Source organism: Scyliorhinus torazame, chromosome 11, assembly GCF_047496885.1.
Source record: "Scyliorhinus torazame isolate Kashiwa2021f chromosome 11, sScyTor2.1, whole genome shotgun sequence".
Lineage (NCBI taxonomy): Eukaryota > Metazoa > Chordata > Chondrichthyes > Carcharhiniformes > Scyliorhinidae > Scyliorhinus > Scyliorhinus torazame.
Genome location: NC_092717.1, coordinates 183,132,924 through 183,148,240, shown reverse-complemented (window position 1 = coordinate 183,148,240; position 15,317 = coordinate 183,132,924). Strand labels below are relative to the sequence as shown.

At 44.9% G+C, this 15,317-nt stretch overlaps 1 protein-coding gene across 2 annotated transcripts in view; it reads right to left on the bottom strand.

Annotated features, from left to right (window-relative positions):
* The window catches only part of LOC140385696 (KAT8 regulatory NSL complex subunit 1-like), a 274,249-nt gene that overhangs the window by 60,456 nt on the left and 198,476 nt on the right, over positions 1 to 15,317 (bottom strand). Inside the window, exons 3-5 of one of the 2 annotated variants that reach the window (XM_072468119.1) lie at positions 2,565 to 2,780; positions 2,204 to 2,334; positions 1,808 to 2,012 (exon numbers count right to left, since the gene is read on the bottom strand). In XM_072468119.1, coding sequence (XP_072324220.1) covers positions 1,808 to 2,012; positions 2,204 to 2,334; positions 2,565 to 2,780 — 552 coding nt within the window. The remainder of the gene's footprint in view (positions 1 to 1,807; positions 2,013 to 2,203; positions 2,335 to 2,564; positions 2,781 to 15,317) is intronic. The other variant, XM_072468120.1, reaches the window with a different exon arrangement.

Here is a 15,317-nt window from a genome sequence, read left to right as displayed (position 1 = left end):
ATTCCCTTGCCTTATTAGTTCTCCCAAAATGCATCATTTCACACTTTTGAGGGTTAAATTCCATTTTCCACTGTTCTGCCCACCTAGATCATCTTGTAATCTAAGGTTTTCCTCCTCACGAATTACCACACTACATTCATGTCTAGATCATTAACATACACTACGGACAGCAGGCAGTGTGCACCGATCCTGCGGTACACCACTGGACACAGGCTTCCAGGCACAGAAACAACCTTCGACCAACACCCTCTCTCCTGCCACAAAGCCAATTTTGGATCCAATTTGCCATATTGCCCTGGATCCCACGAGGTCTTACCTTCTTGATGAGTCTCCCATGCGGGACCTTGTCAAAAGCCTTACTGAAGTCCATGTAGACTACATCAACTGCACTGCCCTCATCCACACACCTAGTCACTTCGTTGAAAAATTCAATCAAATTTGTTACACATGATTTCCCCCCCCCACAAAGCCATGCTGGCTGTTCTTGATTAATCCTTGCCTCTCCAAGTGGAGATTAATTCTGTCCCTCAGAACATTTTTCCAATAATTTCCCTACCACTGATTTGGGCACATTAGCCTATAATGACCTGGTTCTTCCCTACTTCCCTTCATGAATAGTGGTACCACATTAGCTGCCTTCCAGTCTGTCACCTCTCCTGTGGCCAGAAAGGATTTGAAAATTAGCATCAGAGCTCCTGCAATCTCCTCCCTTGCCTCACACAGCAGCATAGGATACATCTCATCAGGGCTTGGGGATTTATCAATTTTAAGTCCGCAAAAACCGCTAACACCTCCTCCATCTCAATGCTACTCTGTTCAATTATATCACAGTCCACTCCCTGCTTTTTATATCCATTTTGCCCTTCTCCATAGTGAACACAGATGTAAAATACTCGTATAATACCTCATCTACGTCTTTTGGCTCCACACATACGTTGCCACTTTGATCCTGAATTTGCCGTAATCTTTTCCCGGTTACTCTCTTGCTCTTAACATATTTAGAAAACACCATGTAATTTTTCTTTATTTTCCCCCCCACTGGTTTTTCATGTCCGCATCTTTTCTCTCCTGATTTATTTTTGTAATGTCTTAAATACCCCCCTGCACTCTCTATACTCTTACTATGGGTGTATCTACACCTCAGCAACTGCAGCAATTCAAGAAGGCAGCTCACCACCACCTTCTCAAGGGCAATTAGGGATGGGCAATAAATGCTGGTTTACAGCCACACCCACATCCCGTAAATGAAAAACGCAATCTCATTCAACCACCAGTTTGGTTTCTTGAGGCTGTTGCTCTTCTACAGTCCAGGTTGGCTCAATAGTGGGTATGTAATTTCTCACAGCCAATTAATTCTCCACACAAATGTTCACCTTCCCTTCGGAAGGAGCAGATTCAAAATTAGGGAAAATTCCATGGACACCAGTACATCTCTGGTACGTCACCCCATTTACTGTTCATCAAGTATGAATCTATATAGGTGATATCGGGAGGCTATTTAATCACAATGAGTTAAAGAATTGCACATTTACACTCATGCATATCATTTTCAAAAATAAGTCACAAGAGCACAATCAGGGATGAAAACCTCAGCTGCCTTTTCCACTCTGTGGCCTGGGAATACTGACATCTATTGCAACCCAACACCAACAACAAACTCTGCACAGACCAGGGCTAAGTCTGGGATATTTTGAACAAGACATCCCACTAAAGTATCAAATTGTGAACCCATCTACTGAAGAACTGGGGAATTTACAGGAATCCCAGCCTATGCAATTTTTGTTAACCGACAGAGAGAGTCACACACCTTTCTACCAAGGTAGCATGCCAAGTTAGATCTGACCAGCCTCCTTTTCCTGTACCTCCGGACAGGACGAACTCTGGCGGCAACACAACTGTTGTCTGGTGGTGATGAAGGGATGGTAAGCCCATCTAGTCGAGGCCTTTTCCACAGGATTTCCTCTGTGTCTGAGCTGTCCAGCGAACTGTTGTCCAAAGGACTAGAATGCAAACTTTAAATGTGAAGATAAAAGCCAGTGAGGCAAATGATGAGATCATTCCAAATCTCTTTTTTTTTTTAAATGTTATTTATACAGTTGAATTGATAACAAATCCTAAGCACTTAAGTGCAAACAGTAACTCAAAAAAACCTATATGCCCTTAATTCAGTCACAAGGACCAATTGCAGTGTAAAGTAACTCACCTGTTCAGCAGCCCATTTAATTGCCTTGGTGGCGTGCAGACTTTAGACAGTAGTGAAGAGCTTGAGGGGGAGCTACAGGAAGGGCTGGAGGGGCAGATGAGGTTTCCCAGAGACTGTGTAAGGCGAGAACTCTGAAAGTGAAATTAAACAAGTTGTTTTAGCTGCCTGGTGTTGCAAATCACAACAAAATGAGAAAAGATTTTTGTTTCTCAATGTCACTTTTTCAATCTAAAAAAGGATAGACATTGATTGATTTTGCTTAAACAGCACATTCTGGCTCAGGTGATTTGTACTGAATGTTTCTTTTAAATATTTCAGAAACATTTTGGATTTGCAGCACTTGAAACTACTGATCACATACCTGTTTATCAATGTTCCGCAGGAGGAGAGATGGACTGCAGGGTGAGAGTTCACATCTGTTATTCGGATTAGGGACCTTTACTTCAGAAGACATGGAGTTGGAGTATGCTTCCGGGCCCTGCGAGCCGACTACTGAGGTTGTTGTCGTCGTCACTAACCGGCATTGGTTCTTCATTAGATCTTCTGGCAACTGAGGCTCACCAAGGACAACAGGGCCCTGAGTAAACAGTCAAATCAAAGCTTCATGAAGAGAAAGCCGTAAATTTTTTAAAAATCTTATGAGTCCTTAATTATCTTTCCAGTTTGTCAAATATCTAGACAAATGTGTCATTTTGTCCCTGCAATTTCCAGCTCCAATTCTGCCCAAGAAGGCACCAGCAGGCACCCAACACCTTGGTTGCATGCAATCAACCTATGAGTTCATTCATCCCAAAGTTCCTGGCATCACAGCAGGCAATTTTATTTTTAAAGAAATGATTCAAGAGCTTCTGCAGCCAGACCGTGAGCTAGATGTCCTTGTCCATATATTGACTGCACATGGTATGAAAAACAACTTACTGCCAGCAGTCCTAAATTTGTCCTTTACCAGTTTCAACCGCAATATTGTCTTACTGGCACCAGTAACATCAAATAACATATCTGGTTTGAAGTTTCCTACATCTTTTACTACCGTACATATAGCCAGTGATAGACTGAAGACAGGAAAGCTAAGTTTTGACAGTTCTTACTCACGGTTAAGTTCTCTGACTCTCAGGGTTCATGATTGCCATTCTTCTGCACTATCTCCAATGCTTCAATGCCTCGCATGTCTTGGTGACTAAAACTGAAGACTAAGTCAAGGCACAATCCACCAAGAGCACTGGACAGTATACTCTGCCACTCTCTAAACTTTATTTAAGATTAATGCAAAGTAAGTTGAGCTGCTGCTGAGGCACATGGATAGAATTACCCAAACTCCTGTTAGATTCTGTTGAGTCACTTCACCTTAACTGGAACGATTCCTACTCTTCACAAATTAATGATCCCCCGCTGCGTAAAGAACAGAATTGGGTTGAATTACAATGGCTCCAACATGGTTAAAAACCCAGATGATCTCAATTGTGCATTTGAAAAACAATTGCTGAGGAGAAGAATAGAGCCGAGTGTGGTGATATGCATCACTGTAAATACACAAGGGGTTAATATAGATACACTAGGACTAAATAAACACTAGAGGGAGCACCAGAGACATCATGACACACAGACATTCAACCAATAGGTCAGTAAGATAGGACACGACCAATGGGCAGTCACGGCACACCCAGAGGTGACACTACCACAAGGGGGCTACCCTTAATAAAAGGACAGGGCACACATGCCCTTCCTCTTTCCATAGGCGACACTCCGAGACACAGGGGCATATCAGGAAGCATCACACCCACCGCATGGATTAGAGCAGACTGGTTAGTTAGATTGCGTTACTATAGTAAGATTAGCAGGAGAGTCGAACTCAAATAGGAGAATTGTTAACTGTTCAATAAATGTGCTGAAGCTATCTCCAAGTCTGAACCTTCCTTTGTCAGAGTAAACATCAAGGAAGCAGCTTATGCTACATGAAGAAGCATAACACAACATGGTACCAGTTAGTGACCTGTTGAATCCCTACAGTTCAACTCAACAAATCCGTGACTACCAGCAACAGCACCCAGGCAAGATGTTCGAGATTCCGGTTCCGCAGCAGCTCAGGTACCACGGCAATCTCAGGGCAAACTGGCGAGCGTTCAGGCAGAGATTTGAGATCTACCTGGTAGCGTCCGACCTAGATGGCGTGGCGGATGCAGAGAAAATAAAGCTTCTGCTCACCATTGCCGGTGCAAGAGCAGCAGAAATCTTCGAGACCTTCAAGTACTCCAAAGGGCAAGACAAGAGAGATTTCCAGGGAGTCCTGGACAAGATTCAAGAATACTGCGAGGAACACACAAGAGTGACACAAGCCTCCACAGCGAGCTCATGGACAGACTCCACGATGGAAGCAACGCAAGACTCCAGAGCACAGTCCTTGCATGAACAAGACGACGAAGATCTAGCAACCTCAAGTGAACAGCAAGCAGACTATGACAGTCTACCACGCTCAAGTGCACAGCAAGAAGACTATGACAGTCTACCACGCTCAAGTGAACAAAAAGACACTGAGGCTCTACCCACTGTATGTGCGACAAGTGACAACGGCATCCCACTTCCCATACCAGATGTGCAACGTGACAGACCTCAGTTAGTGTGTACAGAGGCACTCGACAAACCAACGATGATTCTAGTGAACCGGACATGACTCCAGACGGGGAGAGCCGAGGAATCAGACGGCACACTCAGTGAAACAGCAGATGCCACAAAGGACACTGGCACAAGTAACTTTGTGAAGTAATCAAATTCTCCACTCGGTGTGGTCATTGAGCGCAACTAACACAACAACAAAACCTAAGCAATCAACAACACTGACAAGAACAAGAAGCGTACCAAAGGCACCATCGTCAACAACAAGCATGACAAAACCAACAACACTGGACCAACGACTGGTATGAGAAGGTACAGCTCTGCAAATGCAGGACAATGTAACAACACAGCTCCCAACACTGGCAAGAGTACAGCCATACCATGGCATGACAGCAAATCTCACCGATCCAAGTTTGCTCCACTGTAAACCAGCAAACCAGCTTTCAAGGCAGATGAGTTTGCTCTACTACGAACAAGCAAACCAGCTTTCAAGGCAGCTGACTTACGGCATCAATATTGCAATCACAAACAACAGTCCAGGTCAGACGACACAGATTACATACTGCATCGTTATCACAAGCATAGAAAAATAGAGTCCAACTCAGACAACAAAGTGATTTGACGACTTCTTGGTTCCTGAAGCACAGGGACACGGACGGCGTTCACAAAGCAATGACAACATCAACATCACCGCTTCAACAACAAAACAAGAAAGCGACTCGACCATATTAATTCATGAACTTTGGACTCATACATATTATTTGGTATTGTGTAATCATCACTGTCATCATGATTTGTACATGTCATCACTTATCTACCTATTTTGTTCAATTTTCCTTTAACACTGTTCAGAAAATATGTAACACGAAAAAAGGGGGGGGGGGTGATATGCATCACTGCAAATACACAAGGGGTTAATGTAGATACACTAGGACTAAATAAACACTAGAGGGAGCACCAGAGACATCATGACACACGGACATTCAGCCAATAGGTCAGTAAGATAGGACACGACCAATGGGCAGTCACGACACACCCAGAGGTGACACTACCACAAGGGGGCTACCCATATAAAAAGACATGGCACACATGCTCTGCCTCTTTCCATAGGCGACTCTCAGAGACACAGGGGCAGATCAGGAAGCATCACACCCACCGCATGGATTAGAGCAGACTAGTTAGTTAGATTGCGTTACTATAGTAAGATTAGCAGGAGAGTCGAACTCAAATAGGAGAATTGTTAACTGTTCAATAAATGTGCTAAAGCTATCTCCAAGTCTGAACCTTCCTTTGTCAGAGTAAATATCAAGGAAGCAGCTTATGCTACATGAAGAAGCATAACACAACATGGTACCAGTTAGTGACCTGTTGAATCCCTACAGTTCAACTCAACAAATCCGTGACTACCAGCAACAGCACCCAGGCAAGATGTTCGAGATTCCGGTTCCGCAGCAGCTCAGGTACCACGGCAATCTCAGGGCAAACTGGCGAGCGTTCAGGCAGAGATTTGAGATCTACCTGGTAGCGTCCGACCTAGATGGCGTGGCAGATGCAGAGAAAATAAAGCTTCTGCTCACCATTGTCGGTGCAAGAGCAGCAGAAATCTTCGAGACCTTCAAGTACTCCAAAGGGCAAGACAAGAGAGATTTCCAGGGAGTCCTGGACAAGTTTCAAGAATACTGCGAGGAACACACAAGAGTGACACAAGCCTCCACAGCGAGCTCATGGACAGACTCCACGATGGAAGCAACGCAAGACTCCAGAGCGCAGTCCTTGCATGAACAAGACGACGAAGGTCTAGCAACCTCAAGTGAACAGCAAGCAGACTATGACAGTCTACCACGCTCAAGTGCACAGCAAGAAGACTATGACAGTCTACCACGCTCAAGTGAACAAAAAGACACTGAGGCTCTACCCACTGTATGTGCGACAAGTGACAACGGCATCCCACTTCCCATACCAGATGTGCAACGTGACAGACCTCAGTTAGTGTGTACAGAGGCACTCGACAAACCAACGATGATTCTAGTGAACCGGACATGACTCCAGACGGGGAGAGCCGAGGAATCAGACGGCACACTCAGTGAAACAGCAGATGCCACAAAGGACACTGGCACAAGTAACTTTGTGAAGTAATCAAATTCTCCACTCGGTGTGGTCATTGAGCGCAACTAACACAACAACAAAACCTAAGCAATCAACAACACTGACAAGAACAAGAAGCGTACCAAAGGCACCATCGTCAACAACAAGCATGACAAAACCAACAACACTGGACCAACGACTGGTATGAGAAGGTACAGCTCTGCAAATGCAGGACAATGTAACAACACAGCTCCCAACACTGGCAAGAGTACAGCCATACCATGGCATGACAGCAAATCTCACCGATCCAAGTTTGCTCCACTGTAAACCAGCAAACCAGCTTTCAAGGCAGATGAGTTTGCTCTACTACGAACAAGCAAACCAGCTTTCAAGGCAGCTGACTTACGGCATCAATATTGCAATCACAAACAACAGTCCAGGTCAGACGACACAGATTACATACTGCATCGTTATCACAAGCATAGAAAAATAGAGTCCAACTCAGACAACAAAGTGATTTGACGACTTCTTGGTTCCTGAAGCACAGGGACACGGACGGCGTTCACAAAGCAATGACAACATCAACATCACCGCTTCAACAACAAAACAAGAAAGCGACTCGACCATATTAATTCATGAACTTTGGACTCATACATATTATTTGGTATTGTGTAATCATCACTGTCATCATGATTTGTACATGTCATCACTTATCTACCTATTTTGTTCAATTTTCCTTTAACACTGTTCAGAAAATATGTAACACGAAAAAGGGGGGGGGGGGTGATATGCATCACTGCAAATACACAAGGGGTTAATGTAGATACACTAGGACTAAATAAACACTAGAGGGAGCACCAGAGACATCATGACACACGGACATTCAGTCAATAGGTCAGTAAGATAGGACACGACCAATGGGCAGTCACGACACACCCAGAGGTGACACTACCACAAGGGGGCTACCCATATAAAAAGACATGGCACACATGCTCTGCCTCTTTCCATAGGCGACTCTCAGAGACACAGGGGCAGATCAGGAAGCATCACACCCACCGCATGGATTAGAGCAGACTGGTTAGTTAGATTGAGTTACTATAGTAAGATCAGCACGGTAGCCTTGTGGATAGCACAATTGCTTCACAGCTCCAGGGTCCCAGGTTCGATTCCGGCTTGGGTCACTGTCTGTGCGGAGTCTGCACATCCTCCCCGTGTGTGCGTGGGTTTCCTCCGGGTGCTCCGGTTTCCTCCCACAGTCCAAAGATGTGCAGGTTAGGTGGATTGGCCATGATAAATTGCCCTTAGTGTCCCTTAGTTGGGTGGGGTTACTGGGTTATGGGGATAGGGTAGAGGTGTGGACCTCGGATAGGGTGCTCTTTCCAAGAGCCGGCGCAGACTCGATGGGCCGAATGGCCTCCTTCTGCACTGTAAATTCTATGAAATCTATGAAATCAGCAGGCGGGTCGAACTCAAGTGGGAGAATTGTTAACTGTTCAATAAATGTGTTAAAGCCATCTCCAAGTCTGAACCTTCCTTTGTCAGAGTCTACATCAAGAAAGCAGCTTATGCGACGTGAAGAAGCATAACACAACACTGGGTATTGGTGGGGGTGCAGGGTGTGTGATGTTGTCAGATAGAGCAGGTATGAAATTTACGCATGAAAGACTCTGGAACCGTATCCAAAGATGGCATCTTCAGGAAATGACTGGAGAAAACTGTAATAATACTGCATAAAGGAACAGAAACTCAAATACTTTGGAGCGCCAGGGTCCCAGGTTCGATTCCCAGTTTGGGTCGCTGTCTGTGCGGAGTCTGCACGTTCTCCCCATGTCTGCGTGGGTTTCCTCTGGGTGCTCTGGTTTCCTCCCACAGTCCAAAGATGTGCAGGTTAGGTGGATTGGCCATGCTAAATTGCCCTTAGTGTCCCAAAAAAAAAAGGTCAGGTGGGGTTACTGGGTTACAGGGATAGGTTGAAGGTGTGGGGCTTAAGTGGGGTGCTCTTTCCAAGGGCCGGTGCAGACTCGATGGGTCAAATGCCTCCTTCTGCACTGTAAATTCTATGATTAAGGCACAGAGAAAACTCCATTCATGCAGGCAAATGGAGATATCATACTCCTGACTTGTGCCTTGTAGATAATGAATTCTGTAGCTTATAATACTCAGCTTATGATCTGCTCCAGTAGGCATCATGTTTATATGCTGGACCATTCGAATTTCTGGTCAACAGTGATCTCCCATGATGCTGATGGTGGAGAATTCCACTACTCTAATGGTGTTGAATGTTTAGTGTAGGTGGTTCGATAACTCTCCTGATGCAGATAGTCAACAGTCTGGCACTTGTGTAGCACAAATGTTACTTGCCACTCATCAGCTGAAGCCCAAATGTTGTCCAAGTCTTACTACATGTAGGTACGGAGTGCTTCAGCACTTGAATAGTTGTAAATGGAACTGAACACTGCAATCATCAACAAATATCCCCACTTCTGATCCTATTATGGAGGGACGGTCATTGATGAGGCAGATGAAGATGGTTGGGCCTAGAACACTGGCCAACGGAACCCCCGTGAGATAATTGGCCTACAAAAAGCAAAACCATCTTCCTTTGTGCTAGGTATAATTGCAGCCAGTGGAGAGTTTTTCCCAATCCCCATTGACTTGAATTTTGTTAGAGCAAACTGATGCTATGTTCTGTAAAGCAGTCACTCTTGCCTAACCTCGCAAATTCAGCTCTTTCCTAATGCTTGGGCCAAGGCTGTAATGTGATCAGGACCCAAGTGGCCTTGCGGAAGCCATACTGGGCATCAATGAGAAGGTGAATAAATGCTGCTTAATCGAGGAGATCTTCTGTTATCTTGCTGATGATTAAAAGTGGATTAGCTGGACTGGATTTGTTCTACTTTCTGTAGTCACACAATTTTGAGTAGAGGCCAGTGTTGTAGATTGGCTAGAGGAAGGGTATGTCATGTAACAAAGGTCTTCAAGGAGAGATGGTGTTGGGGCCAACTGTTTTTGCTGTGTTTAGAGCCCTTCCTTTTGATTGCCCTTTGTTTCCATTTCTTTCATTTATCTTAATTGACATTTTCAGTCCGGGGATCATTAATTGAGATATACCTTTAAGTCGAGCGAAGGAAGTACAGAATTCAAAATTTCAAATAGCTCCACAAAAGGAAATCCCAGACTTTCTGGCACAAGCAGATTGGAGGGATCTGGTTCCAGTGGTTGGCTGGTGACAAATGGATTGGCCAGGGAGAGTGTTCTGCCTGGCAACAAACAGCAATTGGTTCCTGCTAGGTGCAGTTATTTGGAGAGAACCAGCTGAAGACATGGGACTCTCGAAGTAAGAAGCTGTGTTTTCTCCCTCGGCTGCAGGCTGCTTGTGTCTCTGCAAGTCTCCAGTGAACATCCTTGCAAGCTGAAGGAAAAGGTAGCATCCAGCTGAAGGTGTAAATAGGAGAAAGGAATGAACTGGAAGATATCCATCTGAAGTCAAAGATCCTTAATTTTTTTTCGAATCACTATTGTCATCCCTCTCCGCCACCCTTTCCCTTAATGCTGTGTGCAGAGTGGGGCAAGTTCAAAAAGGGGGGTGGGAATTAGAAAATAATTAACCAGATGTATTGTTGCCTGTTTGTCATAGAAGCATAGAATCCCTCCAGTCCAGAAGGTGGCCATTTGGCCCATCAACTCTGCACCAACCATCTGAAAGAGCACCCTACCTAGGCCCACTCCCCCACCCTATCTCCGTAACCCCACCTAACATTTGGACACTAAGGGGCAATTTAACACGGCCAATACATCCAACCTGCACATCTTTGGACTGTGGGAGGAAACCGGAGTTCCGAGATGAAATCCATGCAGACACAGGGAGAACATACAAAGTCTACACAGACAGTCACCCAAGGTCAGAATCGAACCCGAGTCCCTGGCGCTGTGATGCAGCGGTGCTAACCATTGTGCCGCCCGAGTACTAATTAATGTTAAATAAAAGGTTATTTCTGCAAAGATTTACAAACCTGGTGGCTGGAACCAAAGATACTGTATATTTAAGTAACTTCAATTTCACCTGTATTGTAAACCAAGGTCAAATGGGGCTAGAATTGACCGCTCACTATCCCAGGGTGTCCTGGCACGTCTATCAGTGAACCTGAGCCATCTCTTGATATCGAATGAAGTGAATCAAACACGATTCATTTGAAGGTGATTGGCACAGGTGTCTGAGGTACGTTATCCACTTGACACATCTACCTGAAGGCGGCTACAAACTCTTCAGTGTTATCTTTTGCACTCAAAAGCTGGACTCTGCCAAAATTGAAGCAAATTATCGCGGATACTAGAATCTGAAACAAAAACAGAAAATCCTGCACAATCTCAGCAGGTCTGACAGCATCGGAGGAGGGAGAATGGAGCTAACGTCTCGAGTCTGGATGACTTTTACAAAGAGGTTGTCCAGCATTTCCTGTTTTTGTTGAGGATGGGGATATTTGTGGAGCTTTCTTGTTAGTTATATATTTGTCTGCCACAATTCACAATCAGATGTGTCAGGATTGTAGAGCTTTGTTCATATCTGCTGGTTGCAGGATTGCTTAGCTCTGTCCACAGCAGGCTGTTTCCACTGACAACCGTGCAACTAACTCCTGTGTAGCACCTTTACCAGGTTGATGCCTCATTTTTAAACACATCTGATACTGCTTGCAGCATGCTATTCTGCACTCCTCATTGAACCGGGTTGATCTGTGGGCTGCATGATAATGGCAGAACGATGGATATGCCATGGTGTTACAGATTGCAGTGGAATAGAATTCTGCTGTTGCTAATGGCGCACAGTACCACATGGATGTCCAGTTTTGAATTGTCAAATCTGTTCTGAACCTACCTCATTTAGCAGAGGTAGTGCCACACAACATGATGAAGGGTGCCATCAATGCAAAGAGAGGACTTGCCTCCAAAGGACAGTGGAGTAATGGCTACCTCTAAATACAGCCATACAGGTGCATCTATGGCAGATAGATTGGTGGGGACAAAGTCAAGAAGGCTTTCCCTCGTGTTAGTTCTCCCATCAACTGCCACAAGCCCAGTCTGGCAGTTGTATCCTTCAGGACTTAAGCTCAGTCAGGAGCAGTGTTACTGAATCACAATAAAGTGACAGATAGTGAATGAACTTCCCTGCATAAAGCAGATTCAGTGCCTCTGCTATCCTCATGTTTGGTTTTCCCAAAGGTGTGCTCAACATTGAAGAATACCGATTAATCAGCTGAACAAGGACAGTGGCAGTAATCAATAGCAGATTTCCTTGCTAGTGTTTGACCTGATGATGCCATGTGACCTCAGAGGGTCTGAAGTCAACATTAAATCATAAAATCCCTGCAGTGCATAAGGAGGCCATTCGGTCTATTGAGTCTGCACCAACCCTTGGAAAGAGTACCCTACCTAGCCCCAGGCCCCACCCCAAACCCGTAACCCCACCTAACCCTTTGGACACTAAGGGGCAATTTAGCATGGCACTCCACCAAACCTGCACATCTCTGGACTGTGGAAGAAACCAGAGCACCCGGAGGAAACCCATGCAGACACAGGGAGAAAGTGCAAACTCCACACAGACATTCACCAGAGGCCGGAATTGAACCTGGGACCCTGGTGCTGTGAGGCAGTAGTGATAACCACTGTGCCACCATGCTGCCCAAGGCCACCTCGAGTCACTCTTTCCCAAATGTTTGCACAGATCCGCCACCTCTGGTGGATCTGACCTGTTAGTGTGACAGGGCATACCCAATGGTGGCAACAAAGGGTCTGGGACACTGTCGTATTCACACAATCATACATTTTAGTCAATGTCAGGCTGTCATAGCATTATACCTTTCAGCCATGTAATTTTTGATCCAACTAGTCTGTTGGACGGCTCTTTCAGCTTACACAACTGCCCAGATATTAGTTTCATAGAAAATAATCCCGACATGCAAAAGGAGGCAAATCGGCCCATTGAGTCTGCCCTGACCCTCCGAAATAACACTCTACCTGGACCAATTCCCCTACCCCATCCCTGCAACCCCGTAACCCCACCAAACCTACAAATCTTTGGACTGTGGGGAGGAAACCAAAGCACCCAGAGGAAACCCACGCAGACACGGGTAGAACGTACAAACGCCACACATACAGTTACCCAATTCTCTACTTATTCCCCATGATGCTGCAAATTTTGTTCCTAATTTGAGTATTTGTCCAACTTAATGTTCTATTGAATCTGCTATCATTACTAAGCTGGCACTGCATTCCACATTGCAACAAATCACTGCATAAAAAAATGTTTCCTCATCACCCGATTCTTGTGCCAATCACCTTCAATCTGAATCTGGTTATTGACCCTTTTCCCACTGCAAAACATGTTTTCTTTATTTACTCTCAAAACCATTCATGATTTTAAACATCTCTATCAAGTCTCCTCTTAACATCTCTGCTCCAAGGACAGTAACCCTCGTTCTCGTTTTAACTGAAGCTTTCCATTCCTGGTATGCATCGAAACACAGAAAATAAGAGCAGCCATTCGAGCCTGCTCCGCCATTCATTATGATCATGGGTGTCATCCAACTCAAAAACCTAATCTTGCCTTCCTCCCAAATCCTTTGATCCCCTTCACCCTAAGTGCTTTATCTAACTGCTTCTTGAAAACATACAATGTTTTGGCCTCAACTACTTCTAGTGGCATTGAATTCCACAGGCTCACCACTCTCTGGTTGAAGAAATTTCTCATCATCGCTGTCCTAAATGGTCTACCCCATATCCTCAGATTGTGACCCCTGGTTCTGGACACAACCACCATCAGGAACACCCTTCCTGCATCTACCCTATCTAGCCTTGTTAGAATTTTGTAGGTTTCTATGAGAACCCCCTCATTCTTCTGAATTCCAGCGAAATACAATTCTAATCGATTCAATCTCTCCTCGCACTTCAGTCCCGCCATCGAAGGAATCAGCCTGGTAAACCTTTGCTGCACTTCCTCTAGAGCAAGAACATCCTCCCTCAGATAAGGAGCACAAAGCTGAACATTATATTCCAGGTGTGGCCTCATCAAAGCCTTGCATAATTGCAGCAAGACATCCCCGCTCCTATAATCCTCTCGCAATAAAGGCCAGGATAGAGCGGAACTAACATCCTTGCTGACGGGTTTGCTAGTGCTGTTGGGAGGAGTTTAAACTAATTCAGTAGGGGGAGGGGGTGCAGGCTGTTGGCAGAATAGGGACACAGCATAACACAGCAAAGCAATCAAGTCAGAGGGAATACAGCGGCATTAAGTTTCAAGGGAGTAAGACAAGGCTCTACTTTAATGGCCTCTACTTTAATGCCAGCAGTAATACAAGTAAAACAGATGAGTTAAGGGTGAGGATTGACACATGGATTTGTGATATAGTAGCCATCACCAAGACGTGGTTGAGGGAGAGGCAGGATTGGCAGCTCAACATGAAATCTTCAGGCAAGACAGAGGAGGGAGTAAAAGAGGAGGAGGTGTTTATTATAGATCCCCAGATCATCAGCGTGAAATTGAGGAGCAAATATTTGCATAATTCACAGAGGTGTGTAAAAATAATAATAGGTGATTTCAACTTTTCCAACATTAATTGGGATAGTCATCTAAGATGGAGTGGAGTTCTTAAAACAGGAGAACTTTTTAGCTCAATATGTAGAGGGTCCAACAAGGGATGGTGCAGTGCTGGACTTAATTATAGGGAATGAAGCACGTGGTTGTTGTGTTGGTGGGCGAGCATTTTGATGAGGGCGACCACAACATGGTACAATTTAAGTTTGTTTTGAACAAAGAAGTAGACCAGTTGCAAAAAAAGGTTTGGGATTTATTTTGGATTTGATTTATTGTCACGTGTACCGAGGTACAGCGAGATCATTCCATACATGAAGAAACATAGGGCATACGTCAGTACACAATGTAAATACATAGACATAGGCATCAGGTGAAGCATACAGGCATCAGGTGAAGCATACCGAGTAGTACTCTACTGAGTAGAGTAGATATGTGAAGGGATCAGTTCAGTCCATAAGAGTGTCATTCTGGAGTCTGATAATAGCAGGAAAGAAACTGTTTTTGAACATGTTAGTGCAGGCATTTTCAAAGTGGGGGCCGCACTTCCTCTGGACAGGTCATAGAGCTGTCCATCGCAGTGTTCTAGATCGCGTGAATTCAAGCACAACAGCCGGCTTTTAACAATGCCGGCTGTGAGCGGCTTTGAAAATGATGGCCGCGAAACGATAAATAAAATGCGGGTGCGCTAACCATGTGTGCCCGCTCATTGCTACGCATGCGCAGAACCCAGCGAGAAGCACCACCGCCTCCTGACGTCAGCGCAATGACGCATGAGAAGATTTTTTTAAAAATTCAGTGTAATCTTTCTGCCTGAAGCAAGGCAGAGAGGTC